General features: G+C 34.9%; 1 protein-coding gene across 26 annotated transcripts in view; it reads left to right on the top strand.

The window, feature by feature from the left end:
* The window catches only part of Esrrg (estrogen related receptor gamma), a 601476-nt gene extending 581923 nt beyond the window's left edge, over positions 1-19553 (top strand). For all 26 annotated transcript variants that reach the window (XM_046438414.2, XM_046438420.2, XM_046438413.2 and 23 more), the window contains 2 exons: positions 3605-3874; positions 15593-19553. In XM_046438414.2, coding sequence (XP_046294370.1) covers positions 3605-3874; positions 15593-15837 — 515 coding nt within the window. In that variant the 3' untranslated portion in view covers positions 15838-19553. The remainder of the gene's footprint in view (positions 1-3604; positions 3875-15592) is intronic.
* Positions 19554-21427: the final 1874 nt, after the last annotated feature.

Genomic DNA, 21427 nt, shown 5'->3' with positions numbered 1-21427 from the left:
CATTTAAAACTATAACCTGTCACACACCAAGGATTAAGATCTCCGGGTATACAAAACATGAAGTTCAAATGACACAACTGCAAAGCATATTTTATTTCACTTGGGAAAGAGGTTTCTCTCCAAAGATAACTAAATGTAATAGATGATGAGGACCTCTAACTTGTAGCCTGATAGCTATAAAACACCATTAAACACCTGGTAAAAGCACAAACAGGTAATGATCATTAGGATACAAGTGCACAAGGCAACAGAGCCATCCGGTATTAGAAGATTCCTTAGACTCACTTTATTAAAACATTCATTCTCATTTAGGTCTTGGTCATTTAGGTTTTGAGACTTTGCTCAGGTCTGTAAAAAGATATTATTTCATCCATATGGACTCACGGATGAGAAGTGTAGCTAGCAATTCTCAAGTCAGGTAAAAGAATTTTATGGGATTAAAATAAAATCTCTCTTAGGTATTTGCCCTCTTTACTGACCATAGGAATGTGACTGTATCATAATGAGGCTGTGTAACTGCTACTCAGGCATTTGGGCAGGAAAGTTCTTTGTGCTGCCTTTGCAGAGTTGTTGTATAAAGGGTTAAAAATGTGAGACAGCTATTTAGATAGACCATGAAGAAGTAGAAAAGTCCAGACTTTTATTTTATTTTGCAAAGCATAGTTCCTCTTTTTCCTGTGCTTTTGCCAAAATTATACTTCCTTGAATCCACTCAGAGAGGAGGATATTGAGCAAGTAAACTTGTCATATCTCTTATGCTATAACCATCTCCCCATGCTTCCCAACCAAAATTTTTTTTAAAAGTACCTTTTTGTTACCTTTTTTCCTTCTCTTTATTTCATAGAGAAGTGAAATGAAAAGTTAGGTTTGCAAGAGGTATGAAACACACACGCACATGTACAAACACACAAGTCATCAGCATCGAAAAAGTAAATTTCAGGATCAACCTAAAAAAATGAAATTTTATTACTTTTTACTTAATTAAACCCCAAAGAAATGTGTGAAACATTGTTGCGGCTGAAAAATTGTTAATTTGTAAATCACAGGGACAAAGGGGCCCCAGTGCAACTTTAAAGTTTCCGTGCACGTAAATGTCGATAGCGTGCCTTCTCCATCATCAGCACTAAATTCACATTGATGCCTCTTTTCTTCTCTGTATTGATCCTTCCATGAGAACGTAGATTTGTATCTGTTAATTAATGCGTCCTGAAACAGCGTTTGTATTAATCAGGCAGATAAGAAAAATTGGATGCCTGCACCCCCCTGACAACCGTAAAAGTGCTGGCCCTGATAAAATCGTGGATGGACCTCAATAAAAAAGTTCCTCCTTCCACTCAATAAACTAATCATCCTGCTTTTAATTATTCGGCAGAAAGATGTGTGGAGATTGGAGAATGTGTAAATCTATTTACTAACAGCAGTGTCTGGGAGGGAGAATTGGGCTGTCACAGGAAGGTGCTGCGGGCTACGCTCTCTGTCCATCTGCTGCTGCAGAAAACTGCTGCTTAGGAGCATGAAAGACGGGAGAAAACCAAGGCAAATTGAAAAACCCTTTCCTTTTTTGCTCTTAACTTCCCAGATGATAATTTGTTTTTGTTGTTGATTTAACTTACCAAAATATCCCTACTTAGTATCTTTTCCAGAGTTAGATATCATTATCTGCACTGCACTTTATTTATTTATTTTTCTTCTTGATTAGAGGAGATAGAAAGAAAAAGAAAAAAGAAATAGTGCATTTTATTGTTTGTTTGTTAGTTTTGTGACTATAACATTCCCCAGATTGTAAGCACCTGGAGGTGCTATCTATGAAGTTATATTATTGTTTTTTTTCTTTTTTGAATCTTCTTTTTAAAATGTTATCAATTATATGTCCAGTTCTAAGAGGATATTTATTAATTTAACCCTAAATTGCAATGATAGGAAAAAAAGAGATCTGGAAAAAGAAAACTTGCAAAGCCAGACAAAAATGAGCTCTGTCCTACAACATGTAAGCCCCTTGTCAGTGAAAACAATGATTTTCACACTTGCATAAAGACTCCCTTAAGAAAAGTGGACTAACCCCTTTCCATGATTTTATGAAGCACTTAGAGTTAGTGTTTTCACCAATAGGTCAGGAAATCATTCCCTTTTCTTTATTGTGCTATAGCTTTTGGCATCATATGGAATAGGAACAATCTGATATGAATAAAAATGACAGCAACAATGACCCGAAGCAGGAGCCTAAAAAAGCTTGGGTGTAAGTGGATGTTTATAATTTCTGTAATATTTGAGTAATAACATCTGGAAAAGGAGTAAAATTAGATTTCTTAGTTTGCATTATTAAAAATACCCTCTCCATCTTAGTGGAATTACTAATGGCAGGACCATATATTATGGTGCTGTTGTTCTCAAAAAACATATGGGGTAGCTGGTCATCCTTGGAGTTCCTAGAGATACCCTTGCAATGAAACTTTACATTTTAAAGACTCTATAAAAAGCATCTAATGGTCAGATACCATTAAAACTTCTTTTTAGAATATAGATCTAGATCTTGTGAGATATGACTACACATATATATTCTCCAGAGTATGCTTAATTGTACTACTTCATCTTTTATCATTGATCAACATTTTTTTATTTTAAATTTTTACATTTGTTTTTCTCAAGATTAGAAGAGACGTTGTGCTTGTGTGAATGAAGCCCAGATTTCTAGTGAAGAACTGAAGCAGTCAACCATATATTTCAGATAAAAATAATACATACTATAGTAACAGTTATCAAATACATGGTATAAATGATTATCTGGATGGATATTATATATCCCACATGTAAAAATTAAGGTACAAGCTAATTGACCTGCTCAAGGTGAAATAGTTATTACCAGCATGGGGCCAATATTTCCATTCTGGATATTTCTTTCATTTCTTTTCTACCAAACCCTGATATTTTTATATTTAACTTTTAAAATAATTGAACTTGAGTAAAAATTGTGACTTTTTTACTTGGTAAAGAAGCCAAGCTGCTATGTATTCTTTCTTTTATACCACTAGTTGCCATTTTAAAAAGAAATTTATGTTAAATATCACTGGGGACAAATTATTCAATTGAGAAGGCTCGTCTAGTTATAACTCCTCATTCACTATCATTACTGAGAAATGTTTTCAAGTTGTAGTCTACTGTGTGGCCCACACTGTTTTCCTTTTTGTTGTTGTTTGTGGGTTTTTTTTTATTATTTTGACTTTTATATTGTTTATCAATATCAGTTTTTAAAAAGTATGTAGCTAAAAATCTGACTTCCCATAATACATTCCTAAAAACTTCACCAGTAATAAGCAATAAGGATTACATGGTATTTTTTTAATAAATAAAATTTAAAAATGTAGACCTTTATTTCATTTCCCTCAGCTGAGTCTATAAAACCTATAAAAACACCAACCAATCGAAGCTGGTTTGTAACTTTTACTTTGCTGTTCACAGAGTGATCAGGGGAAAATTTTAGGAGCTTCTAATCAAAGCTCAGCATCATTGTGAGCTCCAGTGCAGAAGCTGACTACCATATGAAACTAATGTTGCATTATGAAATTATGGCTTTAAAGTAACTTGATCTGCTCATCTTTTCATGCAGGCTTCTCCACGCTGTCCCTGGCGGACCAGATGAGCCTTCTGCAGAGTGCTTGGATGGAAATTTTGATCCTTGGTGTCGTATACCGATCCCTTTCATTTGAGGACGAACTTGTCTATGCAGACGATTATATAATGGACGAAGACCAGTCCAAATTAGCAGGCCTTCTTGACCTAAACAATGCTATCCTGCAGCTGGTAAAGAAATACAAGAGCATGAAGCTGGAGAAAGAAGAATTCGTTACCCTCAAAGCTATAGCTCTTGCTAATTCAGGTTGGCATATTGACATGCTCATTGCTTCATTTTTTAATATGTCATTTTTACCCCCTTCCCTTAACTTCATCAGGGATTTGTTAGACCTAGTTTGTAAATTCTGAATGAGTCAGCAAAATTACAATCAGTGTAGCTTCCAAGAAAAGTTAGAAATGAGAAAAATACACTTAAAGAGAATTATTTATTTTCCTTGCTTATTGAAAGCTGTGAAAACTTTAACCACCTAATATATTTACTAATTTAGATCATAGCAGAGCAAAAGCTCTGGTATGAGCAGCATAAGTAGAAGCCCTGGGGACAAAATTAGCTCTGCTGTCCTTCATAGACTAGTCCATGTAAAAGAATTGTGGAGCCAAACAAACCACTTCCTCTCAAAAATACACATTTTTACAATAGGGGTAATGCTTTTATTGTTGCTTCTAATTTTAGTTATCAAACAAAACTCCATTTCTTACATTCTGAAATCCTCTAAAAGTCAAATTCTGCTGAAGAAGTATGTCCCTCAAATGTCCCACCCGGGCAGCAAGGGTTAAGAATTATGGGGATAAATGTTCCTTCCATTTGAACTGAAACGTGCTAAAATAGGGAGCAACTCTGATAAGTAAAAATCGTTGGTGCTTTGTTGTTTTTTCCTTTGTGCCTCTTCTAATGCTTTATTGTGGTCTTAAGTCTCTTTTAGCATTTGCATAAAGTTCAGGATAGATCCCCCCTTAATGACGTGCTGATCATTAGATACCTGTGTGTCAATAACATGCTCTGATGCTATGTACCATTGACAGTCACACCGTGCCCCTCCATCTGCTTTTGTTTTGACCCTATCTTTGAACTTTATCTTGGTAGTTTTCCCTTTAATTACAAGAAGGAAACTGTCAATAAAATCTGTTAAATGGGATGCAATGAGTGGCTTGAATGGGCGGATGGCTATTTGTTCAAATTCTGCAGCATTCAAGGTATTGACAGTTTGTTTTCTGGGGCCATATGTGACGATCAATCTCAGGCTGGGCTCAGCCGCGCTGAAAAATGAAAAACCAGATTGCTTTTGCTTACTTGTGGATGACGACTTTGTGATTTGGCACGGTCCTAGTGAGATGAGACCTTCTGCCCAAATTGCCCCCATGAGAGCTAAGGACGCGTGACTGTTTTTAGAAATAATTTTTAATTGATTTTGTAATTAACAGTTCATCTACAATATTGATGCATAAATCCTTGGACTGATAGGAGGGAAATTGTTTTCAACAATGAAGTTGTACTTTCCTATTTGTCTTCATAATGGAGTTTAGCATCTCACAGTTTTAATTGGGAATATAACCCCCTTCCTTACCACACTGTTCACCCCTCTTCTCCCACTCCTCTGTGAAACTATAAAATATGATTCTTTATGACAAATGGTTTATTGTCATAAACCCTCAGGAACCCTTTGCCTTGCTGGTGAGAAGGTAAAAGTTGGAGCTGGGATAGAAGTTTTTTGGAAATTTATTAGTTTGTACAAACTTCACAGATGGATCTCTCATATTTAGATGAAAGATTTTATAGCATTGCTTGGGGAGGCATTTTTATTTGGTAATAATGAAACAATTCTCATTTGAAACAATTAATTGGTCAATTGTTTTTAAAATAGAGTAAGTATGTTTTATATGTTTTATGTTTCAAATTGCTTTTTAAAATTATTAGCTAATTGTGAATGCTGAGCAATGCTAAAGCTTTATCATAAAAATTGCTAAAAGTTTATAATTTTAGATGTTAGATGTATGCTTTATGGCTAAGTATTATAATTTAGAATACCTTAATTAGTAGCAGGATTTCTGACTCTGTTGCTTAGAAATATAGTCATTAATATTGTTGATATATAAATGTTCTAATCCCACATACTCTGCTGTTGGGGGAAGAAGTGACCTACTTTACAACAGTGACTGGTGATTAGACTTTATTTAAAGAACTAGTTAGTTTATTTTTCTGTTTAAAGCCAGAAATATTTACCAAGCTTTTCTGTTTCTCCTATTATCATAGTTGCTTTGCAGGAAATTTCTGCATGGCACAAATTTTTTTCTGCAAGTGATTCTAACCCTTTTTTATTTTTAGCCTCTTAATACCAAGAAAATTAATTGAACCAAACTCCATACTAAAGAAGAAGTGATTAAGGACTATAAAAACTATTTTAACCTCTACATTGTCCCACCTTTCCTGTGCTGTAAACTTTTGCTCACCATCTAACACACAAGCACCACATTTTTAGTTTGGGGAAAACAACTCAAAAATCCTTTTTTCTTTTTTTTTTTTTTACATTGCTGTCAATGTAAATCTATTTTATTTCAGTTTTTTAGTCATAAAATTATAGGTTCGTCCAGATTAGAACCAGTGTAAGTTTCTTTAACTGCTCGTGAACACATCAGTATGAAAATATTTTAATACTTTTCATAAAATATCTTAAAAAACTCCTAGATTTGCTTTTAGTATTTAGGAATTTCAGATGAATATAGATGACGTTTTATGCAAAAAATCCCTAATGTTATTTATGTAAGTATTTTAGCTTTCCCTGTATAGCTATGTGTTAATAACCAATGTCCAGTTTATCTAGATTTCATGTTATTTTAAAATGTGTCTTTATTAAAAAATTATCAATGTTATGCTTGGGAAATAAGGCACTTGACCTCCTATAATGACTGTCATATTTTTTGTGATGGTGTTTCTGTCGTATGTGAATTCAGGAAAACATGACACCAGAACATCATTGGTAGTATATTGCCTATCTTCAAGTATGTGGCCCAGAATAATGATGAACTAATACTGCAATTCTTACATACATGTATTTGAAAACCCTAAGTAATTATTTCAATTACTTTTGAACATAACAAATTTAAAGACTCATGTAAGCTGTGTTTTCTCTTATTTTTGAGTATTAACATTGAGCAATTAATTATTGCACCCATGATGAAGCTCTATGGGATCAAATTTAAAAAGAAAAATCTAGGTCACAATTTGAACATGGTAATTTGTAGGTTCCAGTCTTCTCATGCATGCACCAAGAGGTTAGACTGATCTCTAGAATTGTTTCCATTTGGGGGAATTCTATGATTTTATGATGAATTTTATCTTTGTATTGGAGAACATTGTGAAATATTGCTATAAGAATTTTGGGTAAGGTTATGCCACAGGATTCTAGTCTCATGATTGGTTCTGTTGATTCATATACCTATGAATTTGTTTGAAACTGCTATCACTGGTCCCAATGTAATATACTCATTTTCACATACTGGAAGATGAAAGGAGTCTAAAATTATGAATCACTTTAGGTCTGATCATTCTCTTTCGTTCAAGTCACAAGACCTTTATGCTTCATAGTTGCCACTCACATTTCAACCTTTGTCACCCTTGTCCTGTCCTTAGTCTGAAACCAGGTGAGTTCATTCCTTTCAAAAATAAGTATTTTTAAAGTCAGGGATTTTTTTAAAAATATCTACATAGTATTTCTGGAATGATAGGACCTAATGATACACAGCTACAATTAATACTTTGGTCATCAACTTCAAATCCTACATAATTATAACAACCTCATAGTGGCAATATGGGAATAATGGCAAGAAAAAAAATTGTACATGTTCTTAGCTGATTTTACTAGAAGTTGAAATAATTTTTTCTTTTATGTTCTGGAGATGATTTTAGCTAATGTCCAAGATATTATCCTTTTATAGAATCTTTCTGTAGCCATTTATTTTTTTAAGTCACTTTTGGGTAATCTCATTTGATTCCTACAACATACCCATGCTGTAGACATGTCTAAATCATTTTACAGATATCTGAAGTGAGCTGATAAAGAAGTATGGTCTCTGTGAAGCAGAGAGTTGGATCTTCTGTCCCGTGCTATCAGTGAGCTATTTGTATTTCATAAATAATTATGTATTATATCTTTAAAAGGCTCAGTGTAGAATACTAGAGCCATTGTACTTTCATATTCAAGAACCTAAATTAACATTTTATATTTAGTTAAGAATTGTGTGCCTTCTTTTATTTTGCTGTCTTTTTGAATTTAAGGTACAATTGTTCTTCAGTATCTGGAGAAATTGGTTCCAGGACCTCTCTGCCCACCCATGGACTCCAAAATACACAGTTTCAAGTCCCTTATACAAGATGGCAGCACTTGCATGTAACCTATATACACCTCCTGTATACTTTAAATCATCTCTAGATTACTTATAATACCTAATACAATGCAAATGCTAAATAAATAATTATTATATTGTGTAGGGAATAATGGCAAGAAAAAAATCCATACATATTCAGAACAAATACAGTTTATCTTTTTGGATATTTTCTATCCATGGTTGGTTGAATCTATGGATCTATATTCCTCAGATAGGGAGAGCTGACACCTATAAAACTACCCAGGAAAATGACAAACTGAATTTAAGAGGAAATGCTTACCATGTGATTTTTAGTGTCTTATGGTAAATGAGCATGGTAGGTAGATCTTTTACCCAGACTAAAAAGTAGTTCATACTAAATAAGAGATAAGAAATCAAAATTATAATTTTCCACCTTCTAGTATACATTTTTAAACAGAAATCTAACATTGCTTCTCAGGTTAATTATATTTCAGATGATATATTTGAAAAGTATTTTTAATGCCACCTTTAATATTCATATATATTATGATATTGCAAAATTTTAAGCAAAACAAAAAATAGTTCTTAAATATACTTTTTTATGCTTTGTGATTACTGTCCCTTGGCACAGTATAAGACATATTTGCTGCAAAAATATCTGTATTTTCAACCTGAGTAGTAGCAAACAAAATACTCTGAAGTTGCTTTACTTTGAGGTTTTAGTGACTATAACATCAGTTTCATTTATGGGTCTAAGACAAAGAGCAATCTGTTACAAAACTTAATTAGCATGATGCAGATCATCTTTGATGCTATGGAAGGTTGAAATATCTATCAACCAAATTGACATCAACATTCACTTATCCATTAAAATTATCTTTAACACTTCTACTAAATGGAGTTAGAAAACTCCTAGAAAAGTTTTAAGAGATTGGGGAGCTGGGAGATAGGTGGGAAGGCCTTAAGCAATTGTAGGGAAATAGAGAAGACCTAGCAGAGAAATCCCATTATACAAGGTAAACGTAACAATGATAACGGTAATCTGGGATTTGTGAGGGGAAGCCTGGAGGAAAGAAACTATAACCATGGAGTTTTTCTGTGGTTCAGCATTTCCTATAAATACAGTAAGAGTAATCTGTGTGGTTTGCCTACATGTAGCAGAAGCTGACTTTTTAACCAGAGCACGGAATGAGGAAAACAGTCATTTGAAAAAAATAAATGGCCCTTAATGGAACTGTGTAATTGAAAGCCCTAATCTTCTTATCATAGTTGAGGATAAAATCAGAATTATTGTTATCATTTCCAATATTAGCATCATAACTTCTCTGGTTTGTAAAAGACCTAAAATATTTCTTTTTATCCAACTTTCTTCTTGGTATATGAACACCTTATTTGGTATTTTTGTACATATTTCTACAGTCTATGGATTTCCTATAACGAAATTGCTTTCTAGAAGAGACCACCCCATCAGAAGTTTCTCATTCCCTCTCCTTCTATCTCTCTCACCATTTTAATGCAAAAGAAGACACACAAAAAATATGCATGATTCAATATGTTTTTTAGCTTCTTATGCTAATAATAAATCACTACAACTTGAGGGTTTTAAACAGTATACATTTATTCTCTTACAGTTCTGAAGGTTAGATGTCTAAAATCAGCTTCACTAGGTCTCCGACAGGTATAGAAGGGCTACCTTCCCTGGGGAGGCTCCAGCGTTTAGGCTGTTCCCTTGCCTTCTCTAGCTTATACAGCCACATCCCTTGAGTTTCTGGGCTCTTGGCAGCTTCCTCCGTCTTTGAAGCTGTTGCTGTAGCATTTCAACTCAGTTGTGAGTAACACTGCCTTCTTCTTCCCTCCTTTGCTTTCATTGAGGGCCTAGGATTATCTCCTGTATCAATATACAATAGGCCCTCAATCACATGTGTAAAGTTCCTTTTGCCTTGAATGCTAAAATCCACAGGTTCCACAGAGAGTAGGACCTGGTTATCTTTGGAGCCATTTTTCAGTCTATTACAATGAATACAGGGTTCAAGAAGTAAAGCTTTGTAATGTATCCCTCCTGTCCCAATCTCAGCCTCCTTCCTTCCATGACTCAACCTTCTTTCTTCCACAAAAGTAACTTTTCCACTTTTTACAAAACAAAAAAGTACCAAATATAACATAAGGATTAAAAATAGGGAGAATGGATTCTAGGAAAATGGCAGTGGTGGCAGCAAAAAATTTTTAATCTCTCTCTCTCTCTCTCTCAAAAAAGTAAACCTTTTGTGGAAAGTCCTATCCTGACTTTCATAGTTATCACTTCCTGGTGTTTCATCACCTTATTACTAAATGTGAACATATCCTTAGGTATATAGTTTAGTCTTGTCCATTAAAACTTTTATGTGTATACACACACACACACACACACACACATTTTGTTTTCTTATGCAGTACTGAGTACTAAACCCAGGGCTACCCTACCACTGAGCTACATCCCCATTTTTTAGTTTTTATTTTTAGACAGAGTCTCCCTAAATGAGCTTGGCTAGTTTGGAGCTTGCACTCCTCCTACCTCAGCCTCCAGAGTAGCTGGGATTACAGGCACAAGCCACTATGTCTGGCTTTAAAAAATAAATATGGATGGATTTTCAGGTTTCTATATCAAAATCTACAAGTTTCTCCTTCATTTTTGTTTTATCTACTAAACAAGCCATAGCATTTGACAGTCTAGATTTTGAAGATTTCAGTTCATTGTGTTTTCTGCTTTTTGCATTTTGTACAAATTAGTAACTGGACCCAGAGACTAACTCAGACCCAGATTCTATCCCGATGTCACCTGAAGCTGGTGTGTTGTTTGTTGGGAAGTACATACTGTCTGGGATGTTAGCAGCTGTGGATGTTCATTACCTGAATTCACTGGGGATTGTACAATGGTGATTTGTAATTTTGTAACTGATTTTCATTCAGTTACTGGTTAAATAGTTTAGGAAGAGTAGTACAAATGTTTGATTCTTTTTCCTTCTTTACCAGTTTTCAGAATTTTAAAAATATTGCTTTCTTTTTAATATAATGATAAATACATGTCCAATATATTTAATGGACTTCAATAAATTATAATCATAACCCTTTTTGAAGTTCAGGTTGTTCCATTTTTGGTCAGTGGAAACCTTTTCAGGTTGGCTTCTGAAATCTTTTTTCGATTGATCTTGTAGTTGTAAATAGTATTCATGCCATTTGGTATGACAAAATGTTTCATATTCATTTTAAAGATTTCCTAAACACAGCCTAGAATCAGATTTTAGGTGTACCCCTGGGTGCTAGGGGTACATTCTGGGTGGGCTGTCCTTGCTAGGTCCTTTCCATGAACAAAGTAGGAATACAGATCCACTAAGTGTGTGTATATGTGCGTGTGTGCACGCGCACATCTTAGGGATACTTCATCACCTATTTCTGCTGTAAATGTCATAGGTTTCTAGATTTGCCATATAGTTGCTCTGTTTTATTGTCATTTTATATGCACACTTGGAGAGATTAAAAAAAATTGCTGCTCCTATTGCCAGTTTTCTAGAATCACATCTACCTATTTTTCACCAAAATTTTATGACAAATATCTTTTTCTCTAAATTTAGGGGTAACTCTGTATGTTAATCAAGAGCCCATTTGCCATGTAGTCAGTCAATGTTCTTTAGGACCCTAGTTGATCATGACCCTTAGGTTCACTCTGTTGGGACTCTTCATGAATTAGTGTTGAAATTTTGATACATTAATTCTCTATTAGAAAATGGACCTTTGTTCACATCTTCATTCTTTCCAGCCAATTCTGTTTCATTCCTTTAATGATTGGACAGAGTCACAATGACCTGCCCTTGCCACTCTTCATATAGGCAGTACAACAAACACCAAAGATAGTCAACACCTGTGCTCCACCAAAAAGGTTATCCTGCTGGTTTAGATCTTGTACTAGACTTGACTCTGAATGCACTTGGTGCATTTCTAGCATTCGGACCCATCCTCAATATGAGATTTGGCAACTTTTTAGAATATATTGTCAAGGATGAGCTATAGTTGCTGAAGACAACACCCAAACAGGATATGGGCATTTTGGAGTCGTTACACCCATGCCCACAAAAATAAATATTTTAACATAGAAAAGGGAAGTGTTTTACTTCAGGTAAGACATAAAAAGAAAATTTCTTTCATAATGTCTCTAAGACTCATTGAATTTTGCAACTGCAGATATAAAGCTATTTAGCTATGTTCCCGGAGTAAATGATCTGAACTAGGCACATTCCTTTATGATCCCATTCACAGAATAAAATATTGAACGTTATTAAAGAATTCTATTTTATTGTTCGGTGTTGAAATTTCTTTGGTTGACAACGTATGGACACTTGCACTCTGGTTATTTCTGAAATCTTGTTTCTTTTTAAAAGCATTTGTTTGTTTTATTGTTCAGTTTATTAGTTCTCAGTACCGGCTTGGCAGAATTGCCTAGATCTTTTTAAAAATACCAATGTCCTGGATTCAATCCCAGTATTTTGATTGAATAGGTCTGGGCCTAGATATCCAAGTTCTTTAACAGCTTACCGATGTTTTGAATGTGCAGTCTCACTTTGTCAGGTTGAGTTCATAAACCAGTGATCCTCATTATTAAGTTTAGCTGGTTTGCATTAGCACAAATACTAGTACTATTTCCTTTGAAGCATAGTTAAAAAGGAACCAGCACTAACAACCAAAGCTAAATAATTACACAAATTAATGCCAGTTCTGTTAAGCCTGGCATCTACATGTAAATTTAGCCCAAAGAACAAAACAGATTAAAGCCACAGAGCCAGAACTTGAACTAGGATCTCTAATGGAGATTAATATTTTCTTCAGCAGTCTGCCAGCTGAATCATGGTCTAATTAAATAGTTCAGATTTAGTGAGTTTGCATTTAAAGTATTAGCAGATCGGAGAATGGGTAAAGCTAAAATGAGTTAGAATCTTTTCTGTAAATGGGAAGTTAAATTATCATAGTAATTTGATTAAATCATTTTTAAATCTCTCAAGCTAAATCACAGCCTTTAAAGAATAGTTTGAAGTCTTAATTGCTGTTTGTGAGCATATCTCTCTGCTATTTGTTCTCGCCTCATTTCCTGTGACATCCTCTAATATATCTCCTGCTGAGCAGAGTAGTGGGAAAGGCAAGGCTCAGGGTGTGGGCTGAGGTGACTGTTGCTGACTTTAAGCATTTTAAGGTTCTCTCATATAGAAAAGGGGAGTCTCTCCTGGATCATTCCAGTACTTAGAGCCAGGACTTGAGGAAGGAATTTGGAAAGATTTGGAAATAGACATATGAGGAAGAGGTTTCTAATAATTAGTTTTTTTCTCTTGTCAAGTAGAATATTCTACATATACCTGGGAATGTTCTTGCTATGAGAGTTGTAGAGAACACTGCTGATGAAGATGGAAGTTTCAATAAAATGAGCTCAGAGGTTAATTGCATCTCATTTTTTTTTTTTACAAAAGGAAATGGTAATGTCAGTGTTATACATTCCAGCAACATAATTTTTATTCAAAGAAAAACAAGTTTAAGGTGAACTCCGACACAGTATCAGAGATACCTAACTGGTGGGGCCATTAGTAGCTGAAATGGGGCAATGTTCAACTCCAAAGGGATGATAAATCTATGGCTTTTATTCTTTCTTTGATTCTAGTTGGAAAATATTTATTTCATTTTACTTTTACTTTGTCTCTAATGAATGTAATTCTCATCTTCCCCCTCCATCTGTCATCCTGTTTTTCCATGTAAATGGCTAACCTACAGTCCCAGGACAGGTTAGATAAATTCATTTAATCTCTATTTTTTTATGTATAAGGTGTTTATTGCCTTTTATATACCTAGAGATTGAGTATGTCTGTGCCCTGTCCCGATTTTTCTTTCTGGCGGCATTTAAGTACAAAAATAGAAAAAAAAAAGAAAAAATATATGAGAGTACATGTCTTCACACCTCCATGACTGTGCTTTCATTGCTAACTTTACGGACACTTAGGGACTTCAGAACCCATCCATGCTGGCTTCTCAAAGAGGACACTAAGGGAGGTGGATGAGCTTGCCATATGGATAGGAGCCAGACTGGAGAAAAGCCTAAGTGTACTGTTGGTGAGGTCCCCAGACTTGGTTCAACGCTCTTCCACACTTTGAAGGATTCCATTTTTTTATCTGTTTACTTTACTCTACCAAGCAGAAATTATATCTTGAGCAGTAAGTAGTGAAAACAACTATATTCCATATTATTAAAATTCTTTTACAGAAATATGTCATTAATTGTTGTTATGCAAACAGGGACCAATTCACCAATTATGTGGTGAAATGATTCAAAATGACAGCACTGACGAAAAACAACGAACAAAATGCACAGAAGTTGAAAAAAAACCACGTGTTACCTCTTATAGCCATCTTTCTTTTAATGACTTTGCCTGTTTCTTTTTTATTATATGTTTAGCCACTTGATTTTAAATTATGTTTCCTCTCTTTTCGTTCCGTTTTTGCCTATAATTGAATTGTATGAAAGATTGGGCTAACTACATATATCTTAGAGCTCAGCGTTCTCAGAGAACTAGAATTATTAAACATGAAGAATCCCCCAAAGACTCCATTATGTGTAATTAACAGATAAACTGTCATCAGAATCAATAAAACGTGCTAAATGATTCAAACTTGTATATAATTAAGTGTCTGTTTTAGCGCTTGAGCTGTAACTTTTATTTTTCCCCCCACATCTCACATTTCTCCCAAGAAGAATTGTGGCAACCTTGTTAACCCTTTCTTTGCCCGATTGAATTAGATTTTCAAATTAGTCAGCTCAGGGGCAAAGTTCACCTTCACAAATGTGAAAAAAAATATTTCACAACTCAGTAACCTAAAGACACCATTTGTTTTTCAGCAGGAAGATGGGGAGTATGTAAGGATGCTTTAATGAACTGTTACTAGTACATTAGAAATCCTGAAAGGAAAAAGAATTTATTGTGATTGCGATATAGTGCTAGATTCAATGTATTCACATGGAGTTGTTAATTAAGATCTTAGTCATCAACTTTTTCCCCTCTGGGAAATATGAGCTTTTTACAGACAAGATGGAGATTTTAAACAACTTCATCTCAGATGGCACTTAGAATAACACTTTGAATAGATGACCTCCCACCATTTTTTGTTGAATGAATGAATAGCTGAATAAGACAACGAATAAAATAGCTGAGATTGTAATCTGTTAATAGGAAATTTTGTCTTATTCAGTCTTAAGAGGTTAAAAAAACAAAAACAAAATCACAGACAAGATTAACTAATAATCTTTTAGAATCATCCCCATATTCTATTCTAGTGTAGAAAATTACTGTAGTAAAATTTAGGAAAAGAAAACATATTTTTAGATATGTGAGACTCTGAACAAATCACAGCTTTGACTTTAGAGAAGTATAAGAGTACAATTTGTTAGTATTTTGTTGAGAATTTTTGTATTGATGCTCACCAGGGATATTGGTATATATTTTTCCTTGTGTCCTTGTTTGGTTCTAGTGTCTATTTAACTTTTTATAATTTTAAGCTGCAAAGGCTTATTATTCACATGATTATTTGTATGTTTTGCTTCCTTGCACAGACTCCATGCACATAGAAGATGTGGAAGCCGTTCAGAAGCTTCAGGATGTCTTACATGAGGCCCTGCAGGATTATGAGGCTGGCCAGCACATGGAAGACCCTCGCCGAGCTGGCAAGATGCTAATGACGCTCCCGCTCTTGAGGCAGACGTCCACCAAGGCTGTGCAGCATTTCTACAACATCAAACTGGAAGGCAAAGTCCCCATGCACAAACTTTTTTTGGAAATGCTGGAGGCCAAGGTCTGACTAAAAGCTTCCTGGGCCTTCCCATCCTGCACGTTGAAAAAGGGAAAATCAACACGAGAGTGATGTCGAAGAAACTTAGAATTTAGTTACCAACATCAGAAACCAACACAGACTGCACTGATATTTTAGCAGCAAGACTTTGAAGCAGCTTTCAGATTCCTCCATATCTTCCGGATGCATTTCTTTCTACTTTTATCTCTCATCCCTTCACTCTCTTTTCTTTCTTTTTTTTCCTTTTCATATCTCTTCCTCTTTATGTTTTTCTCCCTCCCTTCTTTCCCCTGTCTCTCATTTCTTGACTTCCTTCATTACTGAGTCTTTCTCTCCCTCATTTCCTTCCTTCCTTATCATTTCTTCTCCTGCTTCCTCTCTTTTCTCATCCTCTTGTTTTATTCTACAATTTAAATAGCTCTAATAGTAAGGAAAATTTCCTGCCTTCCTCCTCCCCTATCACCTCCTCTCCTTCTTTCTTTTCTCATTTCCTCTCCTCTCTTTTCCTTCCTTCTGCTGCTAAACTTTTAAAAAGAGGTCTCTAACTGAAGAGAGATGGAAGCCAGCCCTGCCAAAGGATGGGGATCCATAATATGGATACCAGTGAACTTATTGTGAACCATAATGTCCCCAGTGACTAAGGAATCAAAGCGAGAGAACCAACATACCTAAAAGTACAGTGCAACAGAAGCGAATTGACTGAGTGCAGTATTAGATTTCATGGGAGCGGCCTCTAATTAGACAACTGAAGCAACGTGGCATCGGCTGCTTCTTATCATTGCTTTTCCATCTAGATCAGTTACAGCCATTTGATTCCTTAATTGTTTTTTCAAGTCTTCCAGGTATTTGTTAGTTTAGCTACTATGTAACTTTTTCAGGGAATAGTTTAAGCTTTATTCATTCATGCAATACTAAAGAGGAATAAGAATACTGCAATTTTGTGCTGGCTTTGAACAATTATGAACAATAATGAAGGACAAATGAATCCTGAAGGAAGATTTTTAAAAATGTTTTGTTTCTTCTTACAAATGGAGATTTTTTTGTACCAGCTTTACCACTTTTCAGCCATTTATTAATATGGGAATTTAACTTACTCAAGCAATAGTTGAAGGGAAGGTGCATATTATCACGGATGCAATTTATGTTGTGTGCCAGTCTGGTCCCAAACATCAATTTCTTAACATGAGCTCCAGTTTACCTAAATGTTCACTGACACCAAGGATTAGATTACACCTACAGTGACTCTGAGTAGTCACATATATAAGCATTGCACATGGAATACAGATCTGTAGAATTGTCACGATCACACTCTCTGCCTGGGAGGTAAAGTTGCCATAGGATTTCTAGCTGCCCTGGTGGTTAGGAATGAGATACTGCCTGTTTGCGAAGTTACAGACCTTGTCTTAGAAGGAGCTGTGAGCCAGTATTCATTTAAGTGGCAATAAGGCAGATGTCAGAATTTAAAAAATATATATATCTCAATCATAAAAAAAAATCATCAAAGACAGCAGACACCTGACCAAATTCTAAAACCCAATCCATACGAGTTTATTCATTTAGGAATGTTCATTTGTATTAATCTGCAGTTTTTACCAAGAGCTAAGCCAATATATGTGCTTTTCAACCAGTATTGTCACAGCATGAAAGTCAGTCAGGTTCCAGACTGTTAAGAGGTGTAATCTAATGAAAAAATCAATTAGATGCCCCCGAAATCCACAGTCGCCGAATAACCAATAAACAGTAACCTCCATCAAATGCTATACCAATGGACCAGTGTTAGTAGCTGCTCCCTGTATTATGTGAACAGTCTTATTCTATGTACACAGATGTAATTAAAATTGTAATCCTAACAAACAAAAGAAATGTAGTTCAGCTTTTCAATGTTTCATGTTTGCTGTGCTTTTCTGAATTTTATGTTGCATTCAAAGACTGTCCTCTTGTTCTTGTGGTGTTAGGATTCTTGTGGTGTGTGCTTTTAGACACAGGGTAGAATTAGAGACAATATTGGATGTACAATTCCTCAGGAGACTACAGTAGTATATTCTATTCCTTACCAGTAATAAGGTTCTTCCTAATAATAACTAAGAGATTGAAACTCCAAACAAGTATTCATTATGAACAGATACACATCAAAATCATAATAATATTTTCAAAACAAGGAATAATTTCTCTAATGGTTTATTATAGAATACCAATGTATAGCTTAGAAATAAAACTTTGAATATTTCAAGAATATAGATAAGTCTAATTTTTAAATGCTGTATATATGGCTTTCACTCAATCATCTCTCAGATGTTGTTATTAACTCGCTCTGTATTGTTGCGAAACTTTTTGGTGCGGACTCGTTTCCCAAACTATTGCTACTTTGTGTGCTTTAAACAAAATACCTTGGGTTGATATTTCATCAACCCAGTGCTAGGAATACTGTGTATCTATCATTAGCTATATGGGACTATATTGTAGATTGTGGTTTCTCAGTAGAGAAGTGACTGTAGTGTGATTCTAGATAAATCATCATTAGCAATTCATTCAGATGGTCAATAACTTGAAATTTATAGCTGTGATAGGAGTTCAGAAATTGGCACATCCCTTTAAAAATGAATAACAACAGAAAATACAACTCCTGGGAAAAAAGGTGCTGATTCTATAAGATTATTTATATATGTAAGTGTTTAAAAAGATTATTTTCCAGAAAGTTTGTGCAGGGTTTAAGTTGCTACTATTCAATTACACAATATATAAATATAATATATACAATATATACATCGTTTTCACTGTATCACATTAAAGTACTTGGGCTTCAGAAGTAAGAGCCAACCAACTGAAAACGTGAGATGGAGATACACTAAAAGAATGAAATACAATTTTTAGTTTTCAGTTTGTCTCTCAGCATCACAAAAGAACAAGTATTTCACAAATAGAAAAAAAAATTTTGAAAAATTAAAATGTAGATCTAAAAGAACTGCACGGGCTTTAGGGTAAATACTCATCTTAAAATCTTGCTTGAGGAAGGTTTTTCAAGTGTCAAGCAAGACCATTTACTTAATGTGAAGTTTTGGAAAGTTTTTAAGGTGTATGTTTTAGCCATATGATTTCAATTTTTATTTTGCTTCTTTTAGGTTTGTTCTTATTTAAAGCAATATGATTGTGTGACTCCTTGTAGTTACACTCGTGTTTCAATCAGATCAGATTGTTGTATTTATTCCACTATTTTGCATTTAAATGATAACATAAAAGATATAAAAAATTTAAAACTGCTATTTTTCTTATAGAAGAGAAAATGGGTGTTGGTGATTGTATTTTAATTATTTAAGCGTCTCTGTTTACCTGCCTAGGAAAACATTTTATGGCAGTCTTATGTGCAAAGATCGTAAAAGGACAAAAAAATTTAAACTGCTTATAATAATCCAGGAGTTGCATTATAGCCAGTAGTAAAAATAATAATAATGATAATAATAATAATAATAATAATAAAACCATGTCTATAGCTGTAGATGGGCTTCACATCTGTAAAGCAATCAATTGTATATTTTTGTGATGTGTACCATACTCTGTGCTCCAGCAAATGTCCATTTGTGTAAATGTATTTATTTTATATTGTATATATTGTTAAATGCAAAAAGGAGATATGATTCTGTAACTCCAATCAGTTCAGATGTGTAACTCAAATTATTATGCCTTTCAGGATGATGGTAGAGCAATATTAAACAAGCTTCCACTTTTGACTGCTCTTTTGTATTTTGTTTCTTTTTTCCCCTCACTACAGAACAAAATCAATAAACACTGCCCTTTGTTGCTTCCATTCAAAGAGTTTCTCTGAGTACCTGTTCCCAAAAAATAAAGTAGGAGTTTAAATAAGAGCTATATAAAGGCTTGTCAGAATGAATTCTAGGGTGCCAAGAGACATTTTGCATATTTAAGAGTATGCAAAGTGTCTCATGGCACATTAGAATTCATTCTGACAAGCCTTTATATAGCTCTTATTTAATCTTAAAGCATCTCCACATCATCCTGCATTACTCGAAATCATTGCCTCTATGTCAATGTCATAACAGAAAACTTTCCCCCTATTTTAAGATCATATTAAGACCTGCTAGAGATACCTATTATTTCCCTCTATCAACAATTAAATCAGGTGCCTGCGTTTGCACGGGAGCTCCTCAGCCAGCTGCAGGCTTTGTGGAGCAATGCTGGAGTTACTGACCAGCTTTCCTGAATGGGAAGCCCGCAGCGGAGCTTATACAGGTTGGTGTGAATTGAGGAAGGGGGGAAGCTGTCTTTAGAGTCAAGAGGGGTAAACAGCCCTGCTGACAGCAAATGGCTTCCCCTTGCCTTTTACACTCAGAGAGGTTACAGCCCTGGCTGCTCAGGGTCAAGTTGCAGCTTCCACTGGAGCCTCCTGGAGCCATCACCGAAGTGCTAATATGTGCTTTCTTGGCTTCTCTGCAATCTTGAGAGCGTTTTGTCATTGTGTTTGCCCACCGTATTTCTCACCTTTCAGAGGTGGCTGGTTCTCTAGAGGGACAGCTGATGACACAAAGGCCACTCTGCTGCCACGGTTATAGGAGCATGAGATTACCTAAATCACTCCATGGGCTCACTAGCCAGATAGCTCAGTCTTTTCCTGTTTTAATGTTCTTTGGGTGGCCACTGCTCAACATAGAATCTGATGTGTTTTACTTTTGGTATTTTCAGAGTATTTGGGTGGAACTGAAACAGTGTGAGATACAAACCTAACAAGAAAACTTGCATCTGCAATCTAATGAGATCCTCATTTAAAAATCACACACACACACACACACACACACACACACACACACTTTTAAGGAGTCAGATATCATAATTCTCTTGCTTTTTTATAATTTGGAATTATTATAAGAACTTTTTTGGTACTGACATTCATCATGAATGCCTCCAGTGTAATAGAAAATAAAAGGAAGACTGTGACATTTTTGTGCCTTTTTTTCCCCATATAAACAAGTAGCTCTGACAAATGGATTACTTATTTTTAGAAATCACTTTTATTTTCACCAGTTGTTTATATGTTATTTTTTTTTAAATCAGTGGTTCCCAAGGTAGTCTAGATAATGAAACAATCTAGGGACTCTTAAAAATTCTTGATCCTCAATATCTTACCCACAAGGATGGTGGTTTCATTGGTCTGAGATGTGGGCTTTGGAATGTTTGGAAAATTTCTTCAAGTAATTCTAATGTGAAAGACAAAATGAGAAACGATTGCTTTACTTTTTTCTTTGTGTGTGTGTGTGTGTGTGTGTGTGTGTGTGTTGGGGGGATACCCAGGGATTGAACTCAGGGACACTTGATCACTGAGTCACATCCCCAGCTCTATTTTGTATTTTATTTAGAGACAAGGTCTCACTGAGTTGCTTAGAACATGGCTTTTTGCTGAGACTGGCTTTGAACTTGCAATCCTCCTACCTTAGCCTCCTGAGCCTCTGGGATTCTAAGTATGCACTATTGCACCCGGCCTTGCTTTACCTTTTATACCTTTCTCAAGCCACAAGTTTTTTGTTTTGTTTTTAATAATTTTCATACATTTACTTTAAAGTTTTGATAGAATTTCTTCTCTTTTTCTTTT

The sequence above is a fragment of the Marmota monax genome, unplaced genomic scaffold, assembly GCF_021218885.2.
Source record: "Marmota monax isolate L192 unplaced genomic scaffold, Marmota_monax_Labrador192_F-V1.1 WCK01_AAM20220418_F8-fsc00118, whole genome shotgun sequence".
NCBI lineage: Eukaryota > Metazoa > Chordata > Mammalia > Rodentia > Sciuridae > Marmota > Marmota monax.
This window is presented reverse-complemented; position numbering and strand designations above follow the sequence as displayed.